The following is a 23,777-nucleotide window of genomic DNA, read 5'->3' as shown; positions in this document are numbered from 1 at the left end:
GCAGTTTCTAATGGACCACAACATTCATAATGTTACAAAAATGAGTGTAATCATGAATGCAGTGAAAGTAATTCTTTGAAAAAGTTTTGTTTGAAAGTATTGTAAACATTATGTTCAGAATAATCTGCGCGACTAATTCTAATTATATACACTGCCAGGACTTCTAAATGTGATCAGAGTTATATCTATTAATAGAAATGCCGGACGGATGCAAGATATATATGCCTCTGTAAATAACCTATAGATGAATAGAGCCTTCTCTTATATAAGATTATGGAAAACAAGGACGGAGAATGTGGTGGATTTTTCATTTTGTGTACATGTGAAACTGACGTCGTCACCAACGTTCAGGTGCTCAATTTTCAATAGTTGTCACCAAGAAGTTAACTTAGATAGTAAAAAATCAAAAGTTAGAGTATATATAAATATATATATTATACATATATATATATGACATGAATTTGGGTGTGATTGTTGTGGGGGAGGGGGGTTTGAGAAGACGATGGGTGGATGAATATGTTTCGTTGGTTAATTTTTGGGGTTTTGGCTGCCAAGGGAAGGTATTGAAATGGGGAGTTAGAGCATAGGATGATAGGCATACAACGGGAGGCTTTGTGAGTGCGTACAAGGCTGAGTGCTTGTTTGTGTGGTGGGGGAGGGTTGGGAAGGGGAGGGGTGGGGGAAGATACCACGTGTTCCCCCCCCTCTCTCTCTCCGTCCGTCCATCTCGTCTCGGCTTCCTGTCCTTAGCGGAGGCGTTGTCGTGATGCATGATGATGTGTGTCTCTCCACCAGTCGGGAAGACTCTCCGGAGCGCTGCGCCCGTGGCCTCTGGAGCTTCCACCGAAGCGTCATTGCGGCGAAAGGGTGGCGGGGGAAGGTGGGAGGCATCGGTGGGGGGGAAGGGGAGGGTGGGAGGGGTTGGGTGTGGGGTCGAGGAGGGGGAACGGAGGGCAGAGGAAGGCACGGGAGGGCTTTGCTGTCGTCGTATCCAGAGAGCCCATCCCTGTCCCCCGCGAGGCGACCCCTCCCGATTGTTCTTGCGTGTGAACCAACCAGCGACGCCTGCAACAACGAGAGGGGATGATGCGTGCTTGTTTGTGTGTTTGTGTCTGTCGGCTGTCTCGTCGGTGCTGTGGTCTATCTCTTGGCCTCTCGGTAGTAGCTCGATTGAAACTGAATCAGTGTGATTTGGGGGGGGGGGGGGGAAAGAGTGTTGCAAAACAGAAAAGTAAGTGGATCTTACAGCCAAGGGAAAAGAGAGATTTTGAGGGGTATGATGTGTGCCGTGAGTGTGATGAACGAGGGAGTGTGTTGAGTGAATGATTTAATTTTAAAACCGTTGGTATTGGTGCTCCTCACTTTGAAGGGCATCGGATCCCGATGAGGGAGAAAAAAAAATCATGAGCATAATGGGAAATGTTTGGACAAATTTGAACTCAAGACAATGAAGTTTTATAAAATGAAAACAATGGTATATACAGTTATTGAAATTTGTTTTACTGTGGGTGAAGAATTTTGAAAGCGTGTAACTCAAAAAAAATGAATGGTTTGCTCATAACCGTACCGTTGTCATTAAGTTTGCGATATGTAGGAGAGGGAGGAGAAGTGTATCTGATTATGGGGGGAGTGTGCCACCGACTTTGCCTTCTTTACAAGTGCAAGTTGCTGTGAGGAGTTGTAATACATGATCAATTTATTTATTGATACTTCAAGTTATAGATACCAGATGTCACTGATCAAATTATAAGCCCATTTATGGCCATAAAAGCAAACAAGATAAGCAAATAGTAGTCTTTAGCCAGTTATGTAATCAAAATTGGCCTTGATCTGTTAATCATAAAGGAGGCAAAGAGTGGGAAAAAGAATAGCTAGTTCATTTCATCTCAGACATTTCCATGACTTGGACGGGGTCATGGTATCCTTGAGGTGAAAGCTGAAATTAGCTATTAATGACTATTGAATTCTAAAAATATTAGTTGCATTTTGGGATCAGAGCTTAGATTAGGACAAAATCAAGTTTAATCTAAAAGTTACCATCTTTCTTCTTACACTGATCTTATGTAGCTGCTGTGCATATGATATCTTTCTTAATTTGCTAATTAAAAATTAAAAAATTATGACACATTGTAGATTCATGGAATTTGAAAAATGAATTCTTATTATAATTGCAATTATAACCATGTTGTAAAACTTTTATGAAGGTAAAAGCATCTATTAAGTCTTGCAATGGCTATATAATATTGAGGTGACAGTGACATCTGGGTACCATGTGAGTAAATCTTCTCATAAACAAATGCACGCCAGTACTGAAAATCACCCAGTGCTGATAAAAAGGAATGTTTGTAAATTGCTGTTGATAACCTTGATGGAAGGAACAGAACTACCCTATTTCAATTGTTGGGGTATTTTTGAAGTTACAGAAGTTTCGACTCAAGTATTAGATCTTTTTGGGGTTGAAAATCATTTTAAAAATGAAAAATTTTATTACTAGGAAACATTTTAATGAGAAAATAGGGAATTAATTCTTCTGGCAACTCACTGAAAATAAAAATCTGTTCATAAAATTCATAAGAGGTTGGTTAATGGCAAGAGTAAAGAGAGATGGGTTTTCCTTCAATCTTTCCAACAGCTTCATGCAAATGGTTAAAGAAAAATTGGAGGGACTCGGAGTGACGAATGCTATTCTAAATGTAAATATCGTTAAACACTTGAAAATCGTATTCCTGACGAATGAACTGTATATTTGTGTTCATCGTTTTTTATTTCTGTGTATGTATGTATGCAAGCATTATAAGTAGTGCAATTTCTAGGCAAATGATAAGTCCTGTTTGAAAATGTAGCGAGTGTGAGAGAATAAATTGGGGAATGTGAGTGATCTTCCTCTGTTGGTGACTTTAAAGAAAATAAAAACTGTATATTCGCCAAAATTAAACACTTTACAAAAATACATGACATACACACATTGAAGTAAACACACACAGACACACAAACACAATCAATCAAAACACACAACACACAGACTCACAAACAAATACATCTTATGAGTAAACATTCTCTCGACATGACGTACACAAACTACTAACGCCCAAGACACTCGACAGTTGTGATCAATGGAAAGGTGCAGTTAAGGTAGTCATAAATCCTTTACATAAACAAGGAAGATAGGGCTGTGCAAGTCTTCATGTTTTTATTCACGGAGACAAGCACAAGCTCTCTTTCTATTTCTTCTGAAATCAATTGCTTGTAAAGTGAAAGCCTCGTGACGTCAAATGGTAAACAAAGGAATGTGGGTCATTGAGAAAAATAAGGTTTTACTGGACTTAAAGAAAGGTTTACAGCTGGTTGTTGTAATGTGGGAAAGGCACTACCGAGTGGCTGTCACAAAGTGTTGCCAAAAAAGAATGATGAAGTGTGTATAAGTTCCATGAATGCAATAAAATTCTATCTCTATAAAAAAATCAAAAGTAATATTTTATTTCTCTTTTTCAGCCAATAAAATACAAAAAATTCTTCACTATAACATATGCAAACATAGGTAGATTTATTTCAGGAAGCATACAAATAAAGCGTAGTTGTTCTCAATCTTAATAAAACCAAGAAAGGGATACTGTGTAATCACATTAAATGTCTATAAATAAAATTCCCCCTTCTCGGATGCATTCATGAAAGACACTAATTGAAAACATTATTGTGTTTAAAATTGCGTCAAGTTAGGTTTCACCCTAAAATATATGAAGAATTTATTCATTTGTATCTGCACTCCAATTTTGTACAGAACTTAACTTTGGGAGCACACTGATGAAACCCTAAATTCATTTCATGCCTTAAGACAATTGGCCCATCTCCTTTCATCGAGGAGATAAACCTCCAACTCCTTCAAACTGGCCACCACATGGCCTGGATCCACCTTGGCACAGGCTTTTCCTTCCTTCTGAGCCTCACTGACTAGGACTGCATGCCAACCTGCTCCCTTGGCCCCCACATAGTCGGAAGACGGCGTGTCACCAACATGGCATGCCTCTTGAGGCTCCAAGGGTCCCTCCAAATATTCCTCTGCTCTCCTCAAAGCCTGGTGGAATATCCTGGCATCTGGTTTGGCCACACCCAACTCGTACGAAACCATGGTGAACGAAAAGAAATCCTGAAGGCCCACTGACCTCAGAAGACCATGGAGGCGACAGTCGAAGTTGGAAACAACCCCAAGGACGAGGCCTTCCTTCCTGAGACTAGAAAGAGTGTTTTCTGCACCCTCCACCACACTCCAACATTCAGCAGACGAGTATGCCTCGATAAGGTGATCTGCCAATGTTTCCAGCCTCAACTCCCTTGAGTTACCTTTGACCCTGCTGTCCTCAAATCGCAGGGAGGGGGCAGAGAGAAATGTCTGCACCACCAATTTTGACCACCATGAATGCCACGGTAGGCCAGTAGCCGCACCAAAGTTGGGGTGCTGGTCACTCAATATTTTCCACTGTTTTCTGAATCCTTTTGCCAACTCAGATGGTTCTGCATACACACCCATCTGAGCTCCAGCTTGGGAATACTGCTGTTCAGGTGGGTGACGGAAATTGAGAAGGGTGCCTGTTATGTCAAAGGTCACCACCCGAAGCTGACGGGCCACAGCTGCAGGGAGGGAAGGAACAGCCATGGCGTTCCACCCTGCTGGAGAAAAATCTAAATGGATAGAAAGATGAAGAAACGTGTTACTGGAGTGATTTTTACCACAAGTTGTACAATGAAAATGCCAGATGTGCATAATAGCTTCAGAACTTTTAGGAAAGAATAATTTTAACATTTCAGACACTAATGAGAGTGTACATAACACTTTTTTTGAATCGGCAGATAATTTACAAGTACAGTAAAACCTCTTTCGTAATGGAGGGGATCAAAATTGAGGCAATTTGATGTTTGGAGATTCACTATAGAGAGGTTTCAATGATAGGCACAATTTTTTCATATCCTTCGGTAATGAAAGACACTGTTGTCTTTTAAAATATTATATTTATGTGTTTAAACAAATATGCATGCATTAGTGAGCATATATTTATTATTTAATAATTACAGAAAGCATGATTTTTAACATGATTTGAGAGAAAATGATGTGATCTCTCTTAATTCAACAGCCACTTAAAATGATTGGGATAGTTGGATACCTTTTTTCTTATTTACTGTTAGGTATGCTCTCTTATAGAACAAAATGGCCACAACTAATGATTAAAGTGAAAATTACAGCATATTAAAGGTGCACAGCATAGTAAAGGTGTACATAATAAGAAAAAAAAAATAAGCGTGAAACATTTATCACTGAAAATGTCATTCCATGTACTAATCGCTGCTGCATTAATGGTCTCTAGTTGTCTTGGTATGATTTGCGGAGGTAGTTAGGCTGTCTCGAGGGTATCTCCTTGGTATAGAGGTTTTGCTGTACATCTTTTAAGATTATATGGTATAATTCATTTCTCATTTAGGCGTCTCAGTTTGAATATGCATGTATGGGGTCCTCCATTGAGGAGAAATTCGGCCTCATTCACCACATTAAGAAATAATTTAGGGGAGATTTTAAAAATATGCTAATGGTCACTAAATCTTAGTTTTGGAAGCACAAATCTAGGACCTCAGATATGGAGGGCAATACTCATTTACTCACCCATTGCTCTGGGTAGGTGAGGCTAGAGTTTCCTCCAAAGTTATAGCCAGAAAAACTTTACTCTGGAAGGGGAATGCAATTCAAAGGAGGTAACAGGGGGAGAATGAATTTGGAGGGGGAGCACATTATGCTGTATCTCCTAAAAATTTGGGGGTGAGAGGTGGGGTTGAACCTCTTAACCCTCCCCCAACCATCTACCTCATTTGCTAAAGCCTAGGTTTACCGTCGTTAAAGCTACAGACATGTGTTCGTATTCAGAGCAGTGGCACCTAAGACCAAAGGGAGAAAAATTTTTCAGTGGGATTAGAAAGAGGTGATGGATTTTGGGGTAGGGTGCACTGGGACGTATCCCAGTGCACCCTTCAGCCTGGATATATTTGGCACCCTTCTGTTCCAAAATGGACAAATGTTAGTCAGAATACCAACACTGAGCAGTAAACTTGATTTCAATGATGTCTCATGTTTCAATGATGCATAATTAACACCGTCTTGAGTAAACAAAATAATAATTTTAATTAATACAATTCAATTTGGTAAGATTCTATTCAATCTCAAGAGGGTAAGGATAAAAATTTATTTATTATAATCCACACCCCAGAACCTTCGGTAGTCCTCCCCCTACATAGTGCTGGCACCCTCTGGCCACAACCATCCACCGCCATTAGAAGGCATCCAGTACGGGTCCGTGTTAACTTGGATTGGCTACCCCTTAAACTTAAAAAAATAAAGCTTCCTCGCTCCATCAATCCACCACTTTTGGGAGGTGAAGAGAAGAAGCCTGCCTCCCCTCGTACCCTATGGCTTTGGTGAGGCGAGGTCTTTTCCCTGGGCCACTTCACACCACGAGATCATTTTTGAGGCGATTCCACTTATAAACTCCAGTTTGAACCCAGGACTCTTCAGTCAGCAGCCCATAGCGTACTTAATATTTGTCTAGGTCTCTTTTCTCCTCAAAGATAAACTATAATATGCCACATTATTGGAATTTACGAACATGGTACGTTACAGGAGGCTGGAGAGAAACGAACGCTTGAGCTTTTATCACACGATCATTTTTTTCCATCCTTGAGACTGATAGCTTAAGCGATTGGTTTTCAGGGGCAAAAGAGCGATCGCTCGAGCCATCATTTTCTGAGTCATCCTTCTGTCTGTGGCGAAACTAGGAATATGCTTTGGGGAGGGGATATGGGGGACTGGGGTAGCGACCCCCCCCTTGTGTAACAGGGGATCCGGGGTATATTTTTGAAAAATGGCATGCCTGGAAAAACATTTTACACCTCTAATAAATGATCTTTAACTTTAAGCGGATGCAGTTATTGCTGTTGAAACAGTTACTGCTAGACTCCAGTACCCGTATGCCAATAGGGTGGTTCCCTATTATTTTTTTACTGCCTAAATCGAAAGATATCTAGTTTGCGTAAATGCACACTCCTGGAGTATGCATTTCACGCTTTTAGATTTTTAAATGACGACATCTATTTTTTGAAATTAAATGAAAAGTGAAAATTTTCTAGCGCGCGAACACGCGATGGCTAATTATGAATACTGGGAAAAGCCCATGTGACGTCATTCTGGTTCCTGCTGTCAGTGGCGTAGCCAGGAATTTCGTTCGGGGGGAGGGGGGAAGCGGGGTTTGTCCAAAACCTGGGGGGAAATTTTTGAAAAACAGGGTACTAAGTAATGGGTTTTAAACTAATCTTAACACTTTTCATTATCGAAAAAACTTCATTTGTAAATTAAATATTTTTTTAATTCATGATTTTTCAATATTTTGTTCTCTTTTATGAAGGAAAATGATTGTGTTTTTATATTTCGAGGGGGGTCCGTACCCCCCCCCCCTGGCTACGCCACTGCCCGCTGTCACCATGTGAGGTGACCTTGGGGCGAGGATATGTGCGCCGATGCAATACAGGTAGCGCTTGGATTAAGTAAGGATTATTAATACCCTATCAAACGAAGGAAACTTTCCGACCATAATCAATTTTAATAGGTGATTATTAAGATATGTATCCCTGAGCTCTGTGCCTCATGCGTTTATTTATTATATTCCACACCCCCAGAACCTTCGGTAGTCCTCCCCCTACATAGTGCTGGCGCCCTCTGGCCACTACCGTCCACCGCCGTTAGAAGGCATCCAGTACGGGTCTGTGTTAACTTGGATTGGCTACCCCTTAAACTTAAAAAAATAAAGCTTCCTATTCTCCTAAAGAGACATTATTAGGGCTCCTAGATTGTGATAAATAAAAAATTCAAAAAACAATAGAAAAAAGGGCCAAAAATCAATATAAAAAGTTGTCTAAATATCCTGATTGCGATACAAGCAGTAGATAAAATTGTTAATTAAAATAATATGCAAGTCAAATCGTGCATTGGCAATCTCAGACGATGTATAACTCCTACCTACTCGTATAGAAACTAGGTCCCTGTGACGTCACGTGGAGTGGCATCGCATGGGCGCCAATCTGGCCATTTTCGAATGCGGTTAAAATTGACCATTGCCATTCGTCTAAACTGGGATTTCTAAAACCAAATAATTTGTATATTATGAATACACTAATGGTGGGTAACGAATCGCAATCAATGCCCTTCATTTTCTTTGATGAAGGAAACTACCCTATTGTGGCGTTCTCGGAAAAAAATAGCGCGGATCCTGTAGAAATTGGCGCGAAAATTAGCGTAAAAATATGGAACGCGCAGTGTCCTGCTCATTTGATATATGCAATTTACAAACGCGTTTTATTAGTTTTACCCGTGAATCGTGGAAGAAGACGCCTCGGAATTAAAAATAACGTGAATATAGCATGGAATAAGAGAAGTAAATTCAAGAAAAGAAATCGATACGGCCGAGTATAGAGCTCAACACAATTTCAATGCCTTATGTGCGGCAGTTTGGTGCCATAGTTCGGTAGAAGAATGATAGAATACGTCCGGAAGCTCTGAAGTTCGTTTTTTGGCCGTCATTTGACTTTATTATTTAAAGTATTCTACCGATTAAGGTAGGTTTCCATGGAGTGTTTAAGAAGAATTTCGGGAGCCTCCCCTTCCACCATGCACTTCCCTCTTCAGTTCACAATAAGACCTAGTCCCTTTCATTCTATCTAAAAATCCTTTTCTTTTCCTTCCTCTACCACGCTTACCCAACATTCTTCCCTCTAACACTATTTTCAACGTCCCCTCCCCGCCAAGTACTCGCTCCATCCATACCTTCTGTCTCCTCCGTATCTCATCTAAAAGCTGCCTCTCCTCACCCACCATGTCCAGCACTTAAATTTATAGTTAAAATTTTCCATGGACCTGCATTTACAATGATAAAGTTTTTGGGTTTCATTTTATCTAATTAATCTAACACGGGAAGAGAACAGTAAGTAATTTAAGAGAAACCGGAATTACTGAATACAGAAAGCTTTGGTACTTTTCCTGGCGAATAGAACTCTTCACGCATTACCGAATCTTCTGTATTATTTACACTGTATAGATACCTTTTTCTCAACTTATACGCAACCAAACTCTACAAATGAGGTACCAAAATGAACAGAATTTATCAGAGAACATGCAACGGCATATCTTACTTCCTAAATATTGCTATTGTTTCCTAAAATTTGTTTTTAAATAATAAAAAAACTGTAAATATTCCTGACGTTAACGGCGCACAAAATGATACATTTGTTCATTTGCAACAATATCTCGCATTCTTTAAATAACTTTTATCAAAATGCGGCTGATTCCACATTCAAGTCTCCTGTTGATACGTAAGTATGAGTCATCATGTGCGTTTAACAGAGGATAGTGTAATTACTTCCGATGTTGTGTTTAAAGAGGTCCTCTGACCTCAATTTGTACATGAACATTCCAATTAAATTTGTACATAAGACCCTGCCTTTTTTTTCTACATTTTAAAATTAGAAACGCGCCTATCCCTCTGTGGACCTGCAATGAAAGAGCGGGGTAAGCCCGCTGGGAGCGGGCGCATCACGCTCGTACTGTTATCATTAACATTTTAATGGCCCGAGAGAGCTTCAATTATTAATATACTACATAGTATCAGCTATAGCTATAATTTGAACGCTTTCAACGCAAACACAAGAATCAACAATAAGAGCCCACAGAAATTTGCGGGGCTTATCCATCTCTAGGAAAATAATGCCATTAGAATGCATTAACGATAAAAAGGTCATATTTTTCAGTATTCTCAAGAGTGAAACATGATGTCCGCCTTAAATGTGAATATATTTGCTGCGGTGAACGTTCTTCTCATTAACTTATTCTGATGTGGAGAGGTGAAGATCCGTACCGCAACGCTACACACTAAAGCGTTACCCAGCAAATTGGCACATTAGCTAATGTGGCAATGTCGTGGATGAATAGATGCTTTCAGCAAGATGTAGGACAGATAAAGAAAATGTAGGTCACAAAGAAAACAGGCTGAGATTCAAACAAGATGAACAGACAAATACTATTTTGAAACTACTCACTACTTGATGCAAATAAATTCGCGGCACATTTTGCGAACTTGTTTACGCCATTACTATATTAGGTCATTTTTGTTGATGAACTAACATATTTTATAATCTCAAGAGGAAAGAAATTGTCTGCATAAGTGAAATGCGCGTCTTCCTAAAATTTTACCATTGGAAGCAAATGGTTTTCGAAGTCTTGAACGTAGTGATCTATAGTAATTCTTTCAGGTTGGCTAAATTTGGTATGCGAGAAGGTAAGAATATAGATAAAACTATTTCCCTTTCTGTGCACGGTTTGTCTTTTAGCATTCTGATTGTCATTCAATTTTCTCAAAGAAACCTCGATGAAAATTAGCTGTGTTACTCAGATCTTTATCTATTTTCAACAGCAAACATGTCTAATGCTGTGAGAGGGAGGGGAGTAAGCATTAAAATAATTTCCACTGAAATCGGTGAGGTTGAGCGAATTTCTGCCTGCAAACTAGAAGTCTAGGGGCTTATCACATCGCACCTCGTCTAACACCAATTCCACAGCATTGGCTTTGAAAATGCAAAGCCATGACGTAAGGAAATCTATTTTAAAATCACATTTAATTATTAAACTATGATTCCATCCAGTGTCGTAGCCAGGTGGGTCCGTGGGGTCCCCCCCCCCCCCCCCGAAATATAAAGACATAATTATTTTCCTTCATGAAAGAAAACATAAATTGAAAAATAATGAATTCACAAAATATTTCTTTAACAAAATGAAGTTTTTTCGATCATGAAAAGTATTAAAATTAGTTTAAAACCCTTTAATTAGCACGCTGTTTTAAAAAAAAATTTCCCCCTGGTTTTGGACCACCCCCCGAATGAAATTCCTGGCTACGCCACTGATTCCATCCATATCCAAGGACGTCAACTCATTGGGCGGTGTCGCATATTCCAATTTGCATGGCTGCTTAGGCATTGTATCCTAGAATTTTCAAGAGGTTTAAACTGATAAATAATTATTGCAATATATTAAATAAATTTACCTTCTATTCACGAGAGGTTTCATCATTCACAGAGCTAAAAATAATCAATAGCTAATAGTTGCGTGAGCAGGTAATTTTTTATCGAATTGCAAAAAAATCTACCGGCTATTTCAAAATGAGACTACTGTGGACACTCAACAATCGGTAACCATCACGATTAAAAATCACGGAAACTCCATTGACTTGACTTCGTTACGTAAAGATAACGCTTTTCCAGCTGTTGACGCACTCAGTCGCGGGTTGCTAGCTCAGAGGGTTTAGTTCAGGCTCCAGGCTATCTTTTTCGGGGGCATGGATGAATAATATCAGCACTTACCGTCGACGGCGATACGAAAGAAATCACTGTCCTCTTATCAGGAAAGCTTAATTGAGACAGCACGCTATCTCCTTCATGAACATGGTGTATCTCAATACTCCCATGCGCGCTCAATAGAAAGGGAAATTTGTGTCTCCTTATCATCAATGCAACCTTGATACAGAAACATCATGATCCTCTCACCCAAACACCATACTTATCGAGATTCTCCACTGATAATTATAATTGATGTCTAAAACAATGGGTACCGCTGACGTTACAATCTTCCATGAAAGTCCAAGGCGATTAGGGCAATAAAAAATTTCCAAATTTCAGTGAGTGTATATGCTCAAGTGCAAGGGGCGAGTTTACAAGCTACAAGTCGGGGAGTAAGGCCCCTTTCAGACGCAACGGCTTTTTGCCGGCCGCCGTCCACGGCACCGCGCCGTAAAATTCAGGCAGCTTTCAGACGAGACGACTTTCCGCCGGTCGCCGTTCACGGCGCGGCGCGCCGTTAAATACAGAGAACAGTACGGCAAGCAATCGGTACGGCCATCAGCGACATTTATTCAATAGTTCTTGAGTCGTTATCATGAATAGGATCGAATTTTAGAATAATAATTTAAATTATTATTTTAAATGTTTATCTATATCTACTGCTGATATAAATTTTATCTATGCTGCTTATATATAAAATTTAGTTTAGGGCACCTCGATACAAATATGGAATCTGTAACTAGCAAATGAGCAACTCATTTAATAGGATATTATTATTTAATTTCTTTTTAAAATTATTTATTCAAGCATTAATTTTCATAAAATTGTTTTTAGACAAAGGAAACATAAAAGTTCATTACTAAAGAAAGATAATGTAATAGATCTTAACACTTTCATGTGAGCTGGGGAGTGCATCATAGTGATTTTTTCATTCAGTTCATTCGATAAGTTTACTTCTCAAAACATTATCTATCAGAAATTCTTTCCAGTATTTTCAAATAATTAAAAAAAAATCAAACAGGAAGAAAAAAAAATACAAAGAATTTTTACAAAATACACAAAATATTGATAAAGTTGAAACCTTTCGCTGCATCCCAAATCCCAAAACACTGTACCACTTCTCTCACAGAATAAGTTGACTGGTTTGACGGCGTAGAATTAAGTGATGTCGGAGAATGAATTGATCCTGCTAGTGGAGAAGAAACTGCTCGCAACTGCTGTATCCTCTCCAGAATGTTCAATACCTCGATTTGGTAGTAAACTCTTTCCGCATCCTTGAGGTTATGCATGCTTGGTAGAGTTCCTTTAAAAAAGTTTAAATTACTAGGCTCCTCCTTTCCTCAGGCTCCACTTTTATGTCCATGTAGGATTATAAAAAAAGGATCACTGAGTTACCTCGAGATATTTACACCACATATGCAACAAAACCTATAGAGAGTGATACCAAAAGGAAAATAGCGACCACCCGCGACGCCGAAATTAAGATCGATTTTTCGAACGTGCGGCACAGTTCGGAGCTTTCAGCAGTCCACGGGGAATACCGGGCTCGACGGACGTTGGAAAGTGAATTTTTTAGCAAGTTAATTACGTATAAGATATAATTTATTTAGTGCCACATTCAATTTACATTTCATATAACCTAATTTCTTCGTTGTATTTATCGATATTTATCGTCGATACGATACAAATTGTAGGACTGTTTTTCGTCGAAATTTTGTGTTTATTTGGGATTATAAGAAAAGGATCACCGTGCTATCTCAAGATATTTACATTAAATTACATCAAACGTATTATAGTGTCCATCAAAAGAAATCAAATACGACCATTAGAATCAACTAAAAATAAAAATCGATGTTTTTGCCGCGCGCGCAGTCCGCGGCAGCTCCCCGATCGTGGAATGTCTCGACTCGGTGTAATTTACAATTGATATGTACATAAAGTCATATAGACTATTTTTGCGTACATCGTTAGTCTTATTATTCACTTAATAGAATACACATATTTTAGCCTTTTTTCTCTATTTCTCCATTTAAATAAATGATTAGCTCTAGATAGGTTGATAGCTGTTGGACATATCGCACACGTAATTGCATGACTTGGATTTGGTAGAAAAGCGTCAGCGTCCACTATAAAATCTCCCATCTCGTTCAAAAACACAATTTAAAATATGGGAACGATGAAATATTATTCATGTCCGCATTTCTTCGCTGATCACGCTGCTCTGAATTCTGTAGAACTACGCGGCGGACGGCATAAGTCGACGCGTCTGAACAGTCCAATACACCACAGTGTTTATTTCACGCCGTGGACGGCGTACGCCGGGCCGGATTGAAATGGGAGCCGTGGATACCACGGCGGCCGCCCACGGCGTCGTGTCGTCCACGGCGTGATTCGACTCGTCTGAAGACACCCATTGCTAACTATGGTTATTTAAAGGCATTGTGCCGTGCCGTGGACGGCGGCCGGCGAAAAGCCGTCACGTCTGAAAGGGGCCTAAGAACACGGCGGTTGCGCTAGTTGTCGAGACATGAAACTTACCACACGCTCAGCACCTAAGGAGTTGGCGGGTAGAAACTATGTGAGAGGCCAAAGGCGGATCCATGATTTGTTCTGGGGGAGGGGGGGTCTAAAGGGTCTGACAAGCGAACTGTCCTCTCATACTCGGGATTAAGACTAAAATGCAACTATTACCGTACGATACATACTTTTCATTTTAATATAAAAGTCATTGACCCTTTTTATCCGAGAGCTGCTTTTAGGAGAAATCAAATTTCAAGATTTTTCATTTTGAAAACTTGAAAATTTTGCGTTCAACCATTATTATCGTGGCAGCTAAATATTTCGTCATTAAACTTTACACTAAAAATAATACGTAGTTTAGATACTTCCTCAATAGAACAGAAAAATTATACATTTGAAATTGATATTGTATTAATAAAAAAGCTAGGGGAAAATAGATATTTGCTCAACTCGCAGGCAAGAAAAGGCTGACGACCCCAGACCTACATGGAATATGAAATACTTTTAATATGATTTGTTTAAAGCATTCCCTTATACCACCACCTTAAATTTAAAGAGCCGTTACTTTTGCAGAAGAATTAGTTTTGGAATCCAGAAACGGCAATATGATACCCCAGATTTCTAATTCTTTAGGCAGACGACTTTGCTCTTATCCAAGGAGTTGCTTCGCAATTATATCTAATTTACTTTCCTTCAGTACATGCCATGGGGATTTGAACACTTACAGCACAAGAGAATTTTGACCTTTCAGGTAGGTGTCAGACTTTCGAATTCACAATGAGTTCATTAAAGTAGCATAGTAATTCATTAAGCGCGGATGACCCTCCAAAAAATGTACGACATATTTTTTAATGTCTGGCTAGGAACACAACGCTAAATTTTAGAGTGAAAGACGGAAAAACGTTATTGTTGCTAACGGCTTTCGGGAGCAGCTGCGTGTTGCGCTTTGTCGTGCGAGCTTTTGCGTCCATTACAGGGCGCATCATGCGTTCTGTAAATCGCGATGCCTCTCGCAGCGAAAAGCTACGCTCCAAGAAAAATGTTACAGTTTGCTTTAGACTAAGGCCTGTCCTGCCATGAAAATATATCTTAAAACGTTGCTGAGAGTAACTCCGACCCACTCAAAATCCTACTTCCACCCTAAATCACTTCTGTTCAAAATTGTGCCGCCTTCGACCAATTCAACCAATAGAAATGGCAAGAAACATTTCAGTTCCATTCCATTGATTTTCAAAGAGGATAATCCCACTGAATTTCTGCTCTGAATTGCACGCGGTTTTGGTTTACTCAGAAGATAAATATTTATACAAACTCCCACTAACATCACCTAAAAATATATGAGCAAGGTTGCCAACGCAGAATCTCTCAAATATACCAACGGAAAAAGTCATCGCACCACCTACTTCACACTGGCCACAGCTCCAACTGGAAAACAGCAAGTCACTCATATATCCTTATAAGATAAAATTAATGCCACGCGCTCATAGGAAGTAAACTTCCGGTAATTTATAATCTAAAACGCGGAGGCGTAATGGTTCTTTTCATGGGCAGAAGGTCCATCAACTGAGATACATCGAAAAAACTTCATTTGTTAAAGAAATACTTTGTAAATTCATTATTTTTACATTTATGGGTGAGTCCGGACCCCTTGGACTCCGCTCTGGCTACGCCACTGACGAAATTGTTCCATCACCAAAGGGCTAACCCTATCACGACTATTCTTGACACTTCCGTAATAATGATTATGTCGTATGTTGAATCTGATGAGGCACCAAATAAAATGCGTACCTACAAACTCTTTATTTAGAGACGACAGAACTCCACTTAAATAAATTACGGTCCAAAGGTGGACTCCGATAAATTTTACACCATCACGTCCACTACGATTATTAATAAGTATTCTGCCGTTTGATCTGAGGTTTCCGCGGCGTTTCTTCATATGAGTCTTGGCTTCCGGGCGCTCCTCCGCGTTCAGACTTCTGACCTGAAGACGCCAGCAGGATGGCTGGATAAACTGTCGTCACTTGTGGACATCTAAACGCGGAGGAACGCCCGGAAGCCAGGACTCATAAGTATTCTGCCGATTAAGGTAGGTTTCCATGGAGTAATTAAGAAGCATTATGGGAGCCTCCCCTTCCTTCAAGGACTTCCCTCTTCTATTCACTATTTTTATACCTCCTTTCATTCTGTCTAAAGAACGCATATTACTAAGCATGATAAACATGAAAACGTGTCCTCCAGCTTGAACTGGACGTAAACTTACGATACGTTACGCGCAAAGGCATAACTCACAATCAGTGACACCAGCTAATAAGGCGAACGAAAATAAGAAAAATTCAACATTACGGTCGTTTTTAACATACGTTCCAGCCGTATGAATAAATTACATCGACGATCATAAGCCCTCACGAATTAATAAATGAAATAAATTATTCAGCTTAGTTAAATCACTAGTCTGTTTCCACACACTTTTATTTAAACCGACTATGGTTTCGGCAACTCGTGCCATTATCAAGGCACATAGCCTTGGGTGACAGCCTTTTTATATTGGTAGAGTTTTTCAGGACATGTACCTTGGGTATGTACCTTGATAATGGTACGAGTTGCCGAAACCATGGTCGGTTTAAATAAAAGTGTGTGGAAACAGACAAGTGGTTTTACTAAGCTGAATACCAAAGATTTCCACTGTATCACGCCGGACACTGTATCTGAAATAAATTATGCTCCAAAGGTGGACTCAGACATATCTAACACCATCTACGTCCTTTACGATAAGAAAGCATATTATTTATCATTATAAAAACGAAAATGTGCCCTCCTGCCAGTACTGGAGATAAATTTATACGATATGAAGTAACGCGCAAAGGTATAATTCAGTGGCATAACTAGACGAATGAAAATCAAAAGAATTAAACACTCCTTTCCAGCCGCATGTATGGTTTACATTGTTTTTCCAATGTGAAATGTATTGGTAGACGACATGCGTCATCATTGAGTACACATGATGCACGTCTGTGGGTCACTAATATGGGCACATTAATCAGTCGAGAGAGGAGGGGAGGTGACCCATAGGAGTCGGGGAGGAGTGTTAATATGGGAAGGGGCGTGAGTTAGCGTGAGCCACGAGTCTCGAGGAGCCTTCATAGCCGACGTGATGTCGAACGGAGAGGATGCACTGGTTGAAGGTTGGGAAAGGAAGTGGGGAGGATGCTTGATGACGGAGACAGTTTGAATTTCAATGGGAATCAGAGAGGCTGAGGAAGTTACTGAGAAGCATACAAAAATTTATGTGTTTACGTATGTTTATTATATGTTTACGTATTTTCAGGGCCGGCTCAAGGCAAAATACTTACCCGGGAAACCTGCTGTTGTATCGCCCTCCCATCCGGGGGATTTGATATGGAATACGCCTTTTTAAAGGTTTATTTTTATAAAATGTTAAAGTTTACATAAATTAAAAAAGTGTACAAAATATTAAATTTATAAAATCGGAAAACAATTTTTTGTAGCGTTTGTTTGGGCGTTTCGATACCTTCACTGCAAAAACGCATCACGATTGCCCACTGGATAAAATTCGCTCATCTAGGAGCCAAACAATACGAATTCACTCAGCTGCAGTAGCCTGAATATTAACGCTCAGCTCCAATTCTCCAGGCTTCGGAGGTGAGCGTTTGTGCTCCGGCTACTGCCAGTTGAGTGAATTCGTATTGATGGGCTCCTATGCGAGCAGACTTGAATCGGTGGGCAATTGTTGAGCGTATTTGCATTGGAGGTATCGCGGTTTTGGTCGCCCTCTGAATACGTCGCCCGGGTTGGCAGGCCGGCCCTGCGTATTTTTGGCTTGATGCTGTAAGGAAAAGCTGCCACAGTCTGTTCATTTTCTTTTCAACTCCACGATAAGCACATTCCACTGAAGGCGGTCTCAGGATAGCAGTTCCAGAACGAAGAGTGAAACTTTGAGTAAGCGCAAAAAATGAATATAATGCAGCATTTAACGAAATCACCATCCATAGTATACACAAAGGTAATGCAAAATTCAGCAAGGAGTGGGAGAAATTAAGCATAGGCCAAGAACCCCTTATACGTTAGCTGTGTGAAAACGTTGGCGGATGCCGAGACGCGGTGTAGACTCCAACTTTGTATAACATCTATGGACATAATAACATTAATATGTTTAAATGATTCTATAAAAAAGATTCATAATCATAACACGATAAAATATGAATGTTAATACTACCTGACCACTAATAAAAGTGAGAAGCAAGTTTGATTTTCGAAACTTACTGTTAGTACGTTATAAATTGAAGATGTACCGTCGTGTTTTTTCAAAATTTAAAGTCGAACTCTTGTCTCCTGAATATCGCAAGTATGTAGTTACTACTGTTAATGGATCAGGAAATATCATCATAAAAAATGGGGAATAAGTGAAAAACTTCACGTTCGGGGAAACAGGAATGTTTTTAAATATTGAACAGCCTTACCCGATTTAAGGCCACAATTCCTATGAACACCTTGCTCGAATCCAAGCATTTTTGTTTAAATCGTGCCACATGTTCCTGCAGTTGCGTCACCAATATCGATAGGTTGCTTAACGGAAGCGTCGTGTGCATCCGACGCGAACAGATATAGTGCCAAGAGCCTGGATCGCCTCCAACGATGGAGTGCTTGGATCCTCCGCACGCTGGAAGAATTTATAATATTTATGTCGTGAGTCTCAGCGCCCTCTGCCAAACTTAACACAAATGAAATCGAAACTTGAAGCTTGTACCTTGTGGAAGGCTCCATATTTTCAATAATAGACACTTTGTTCCTTCCACAAGACATTTTTTTTGACCGGTTTCGGCTGTTACACCATTATCAAGTACAGAAAATATATTTTATGTATATATGTTCTGTACTTGATAACGGTAACAGCCGACACCGGTCAAAATTAAAAAAATATATTGTGGAAATAAAAAAGTGTCTGTTATTGATAATTAACACAAATTCATGACATAGAAAAAGCCGACAAGGTTAAAAAAAATAGGATTGCACCCGTATTGAATAAACTAAGGATCTTGTCTTTCGATCGACGTTCTGCAATGAAAAAAGCAGATAAAAAAATATTCTCCCAAGTAAAGCTACTTCTATGCTTGAAATGGACGGATCCGAAAGAATAGGGGGACAAAGGTAACATTTAAAAAAATTATTTTTACAATGAATCCATGAATATTTAGGTAATTATCTGCAAGTTGAACAATGGGTCCTTCACTTCTTGATCTTATCTGCAAAGGGATTTCGATAATGCTGATAAATTTCTAGAAAAAAATTCATGTTAAAAAAAGCCACTGCACCTAGCAAGTATTAGCGCCAATCAAAAATTGGTTCTCACTAGCAGTTAACCTACATTGATAATGCAAAAACATGAATTTCCCACCTCTAAACACAAAAATACTAGGCAGTGAACGCAAAATATTATTTACCAGATGAAGATGCATTGTTTTATTGAGCTAAATAGATTACACAGTCATGAAAATCGCAGTCAATAAGCAGATATGTCAGAATGGAAGGGTTAATAAAATTAAACCAGAAGGTTCGCCTATAATGGTCGATTTTACGTGTATTAATAAAAATATTTTTTTTAAATAAAAAATTCACACATTGCACCCCTGTTATTTGCTTTACCTACACTTGAAAAAACAAGAGAAAGCAAAGGGCATTCTTCTAAAATATAATCGGGGTAAAAGTTCAAAAATCTGCATTTGATTGTCTTCGATGACGGAATTATTAGAAAATAGATACACCTGTATCGACAATGGCTACAGATTTGAAAAATACATTAATTGTATACAGAAGAACCAATTCCTATGAGAGGAACCAGATGACATATTTGGAGAGGAATTCATAGAATTTGAACAAAATATTTTTGGCTCCTACATTGATGCGTAAAAAAATCATTCATCTTACTTACGTTGCGCGAAGTTCGGTTATGGATAACTTAGGGGAATGACTTGAGTGTGAAAAGTGCTTAAAAATCTTCGTCAGAAACAAATTAAGAGGTCAATGACGTCACACGTATGGTCCAAATCTTATCATCGTCTCGTTAATAGGACAGTAATTGAATTAACAAGAGCGAGAGGATTTTAAGAATAAATATATAATAGCCACAGCCTAATGGGTGCCAAGCTGCAGGGGCGCAGCTTTAAGAATTAAGGCTAGGGGGGTTTTAGGCGCAACTAATACTTAGGGGTATGGGGGTATTGCATACCCGCCAGGGTAAGCAGGAGTTGTGGGAGCCCTCCTCCAGCAAATTTTTAATAAGAATAATGGTTCAAAATGGCGAGTTTAACGGCTTTCTGAGGGATTTGATTAATGCTAACACTATGCTATAAGTAATACTGATCCAATTAAGTAAAATGGATTAAACTTAAAAATTTCTCTGAGTTCTGTGGGGGGGGGGGTTTATCCCCCAAATCCCCCCCTCGCTGCGTCACTGCCAAGCTCAGCCAATAGGTTGATGGCACACGCCGCACCTACACCTATATTTCGGTGGATAGCAAAAGTAAATTTCAAATAAAAAATTACAATATATGTCAGCGAAAACGAACGGGTAGTGACCAGCTAACAATAGCGGCAATAGGAAATAAACCAAATTTTTACCATAGTGCTGGTCGTAAGGATTGGAGGAAGTTTTTAGCTGTCGAGCCCATGGTAAAAAAACAATGAAATAAATACTATAGGTAAAATGTAAATGAATTTCATTTGAAATGATTTTACGCTCGTTTTGATGGCACCTGTCGGCACCCGTGGACTACGAGGACCCCGGTTCGAACCCAGTGGTATACGATCCGTTGGGTCTCTTTCCTCTATTAGGACGTGCGGACGGCATCTAATATGATCTAATGGCCACAATTTTCTTCAATATATCCATCTCATTTAGGTGATGCCAATATGGAATATCGTCCACGATCTACCGGTTGCATAAATTAAAAAGGAGTTTGTGATTGATGTTAAACTTTGAAATGCCTAATTTCATATGGCTCATTAGAGGTATTGAGCCTATATCACGGGGATTAGAAGATCGTAGAGGCTGTAATCGAAATTCATCCACCTAGCGATGGACCAATGCACAGAGGTAAAGGCGGGAAAATTGAAAAGCACATCACGATCGGATTTCTACACCAGGCTCATAAATGCGTTTTCGGCTTAGCAAAAATTCAAGTGAAAAAAAAAACTCGCAGTGCAGTGGATAGTACTCTTTTTTTCGACCCGTGCTTTGCATCTAATAGTGTTCATAACAAAAATTAAAATACGACTCCGGTGATAATAAACTCAAGGCAGTAAATGCGCAATCCTCTTTTGCCGCTCAGGAGCAACGGTTTCATTGTAGCTAATTGTAAGCCGTAAAACTGAAATAATAAAATGAAATGAGTTCCCAAATAACAAACGATTTATTTGGCCCATTCAAGAAATAGTTCACTGAAAAAGCCGTTTCGATTACATTCCATTCCAAACAAGGGACCGTGAAAATCCAGTTAATTATCTTCAAATATTCACCTTGAAGTTCATAAAATTCATTGTTCCGCGAAATCTAAAAAATATAATTTATCAAATGAAATTAGGTATTTCAAAATTTAACATCGATCATAAACTCATTTGTAATTTCTGCAACCGGTAGATCGTGGACGGTATTCCATAATCCCATGCAGGTAGCGGGCGGCACGACAGGCTGAACTGGTTGAGCCATAATGAAAAGGATAGAGGCATTAGGAATATCTGCCCGCGGAAACAAAAATTTTGGCTGTGGAATAGTACAGGCCTATACAAGGACCCCTTTCGAGTTCCGGGGACTATAACGTGGAACCCCGTTCGAACCCTCTGGCATGAGATAATGACCCGTACGGTCTCTATCCTCTATTAGGACGTTCGAAAAGCATCTAATGTGGTCTGAAGCAGGGGCACAGATTGGAAGAAATTATGGCAGGGGGGTGGCGGGGTTAAGTGCAATGTTAGACCACATAAATATGGTCTAAAGGGGCAACTAATACCGGGGTGTGTGGGGGTATAGAATACCCACCAGGATAAGCGGTAGGCGCGAGATTAATAAATTGCGGAATTTTAAGATAAACGGTTCAAGATGGTGAGTTTTACGGCTTACTGTGGGATATTTTACTAATCCTTACACTATTCCATTAGTAATATCAATCCAATTAAGTAAAATGGATTAAACTTAAAAATTTCTCTGAGCTCTAGGGTCCTTATAGAGTCTTTTTGCTCCCCCTCGCTGCGCCACTGGTCTGAAGCCACAATTTGTTTTTCTTCCATCTCATTTAGGTGATGCCAATATGGAATACCGTCCACGATCTACCGATGGCAGAAGTTAAAAATGAGTTTGTGATTGATATTAAATTTTGAAATGCCTAATTTCATATAGTTCAATTAAGTTATTGTGCCCAAATCAAGGGGGTTAGAAGACCGTAGAGGCTGTAATTGCGCGGCATCGTAGTCAGCGAGCGATTATTATATTGTCTCTTTTCCACCTTAAGGAATTTTTTGTTTTAACAAAACGAAATGTTAATAGAACATTTTCCAGAGTTGATGTATGCTTTTGATGAGGTCCTCTTAAGCTTCCCAGTAGTGTGACGGTGTCGATAGGCACCGGCGTTTTCGACGTTCCTATGTTGGTTGTGGTCTGATATCGTTTCCGGGGAGAAAATATTAGCACAGAAGGCCTTCTAAACGCCGATGCCCATCATACGTCCCACCCTACTTGGTTTCGGGGATCGCCGACAATTTCGGGACACTAAGTTAGGTAATTTAATTGTAGCGAGAGCTGTTTTGAAGGCCACGACAAGGAAGAAGGAGGAGGCTTCGAGGCTCCTGCTTCTTCCATGGCCACAACGCTTAGCTGACGAGAGGAAACAACTGTTCGGAAGGCTTAAATCTAATGTATCCTCCTTGGATCCCTCAGATCGAGATACAATGAAGCTGCTAATTGCAACGATTGATTCACTATCAGGACTAACTCAAGTGTGGATCCAACTGAGTGTTAGTAAGATAGGACAAGAACTAGTTGTATGGTTAGAAACATGACTTATTAGTGATGCACAGGCCATGGTGGATGAAATAAACAATAATCAAACACTGGGCTAGGGTAAGAAAAGCATTGAATATTTCTTCCATCACCAGACAGGGCAAATAATTGAATAAAGTTGCTATCACTTTTTGGAAAAACCGAAGCAAAAATACATAGATTCACCTTCACAAGAAACAATGACAGCGATCACGACCAAAGCTTAGACCTCTTGGCGACCATTACCGACAGTTGTTTTGGCACACAAGGGGCGGTTTAAAATAATGACAATACCGCGCAAATTTTTTCGCGCAACCAACGGCTCATGGTATATCACGGAAGTATGGTCTTAGAAAGTACTGGCTCACCTTATAAATGAGTCCTTTTTGCTTGGCTTCCTTCCGATATCTTAAATACGTTTCCTTCCGTTTCACTTCACAATTCGTCCTGAACGACTCACAAGTTGGAACTGAGCTTGTTTCAGTCGCAATTTTATCAATCGCTTGCGAACAATCAGCTGCTCACTTTTTATGATTGCCAACCTTGAGAATTAGAGTTTCGCCATCGCATTCACGGAATTTTCGGAATGCAATATAATATTTACTCTGAGGACTGATAGTTGGGTTTCATTAAATCGTTTAAAAATACTTATCGGCTACGCGTTTACAGCAATAATTCGTTTGAGCTGCAGATATCAGAACAAAATCATTCTTTACACAATTAAATACTTGATATAGGACTGATACGCTGATACCTCACTGACTGAGTTTATTTAGAATTTTTATGTGCC

The 23,777-nt window shown here is 39.5% G+C and overlaps 1 protein-coding gene across 1 annotated transcript; it reads right to left on the bottom strand.

Moving 5' to 3' along the window:
* Positions 1–3,451: 3,451 nt before the first annotated feature.
* On the bottom strand, positions 3,452–23,498 carry LOC124159350 (haloacid dehalogenase-like hydrolase domain-containing protein 3). The gene is made up of 2 exons (XM_046535107.1): positions 23,356–23,498; positions 3,452–4,677 (listed from the first exon to the last, which is right to left on the bottom strand). Exon 2 carries the CDS (start codon positions 4,649–4,651, stop codon positions 3,821–3,823), a length of 831 nt encoding a protein of 276 aa, XP_046391063.1. The 5' UTR covers positions 4,652–4,677; positions 23,356–23,498; the 3' UTR covers positions 3,452–3,820.
* Between the last annotated feature and the right edge of the window lie 279 nt (positions 23,499–23,777).

Source organism: Ischnura elegans, chromosome 5 (assembly GCF_921293095.1).
Source record: "Ischnura elegans chromosome 5, ioIscEleg1.1, whole genome shotgun sequence".
NCBI classification, from domain to species: domain Eukaryota; kingdom Metazoa; phylum Arthropoda; class Insecta; order Odonata; family Coenagrionidae; genus Ischnura; species Ischnura elegans.
This window is presented reverse-complemented; position numbering and strand designations above follow the sequence as displayed.

Excerpts from the sequence above, each read along its gene's own strand:
- LOC124159350 (XM_046535107.1), bottom strand. The coding sequence starts at position 4,651 with ATGGCTGTTCCTTCCCTCCCTGCAGCTGTGGCCCGTCAGCTTCGGGTG.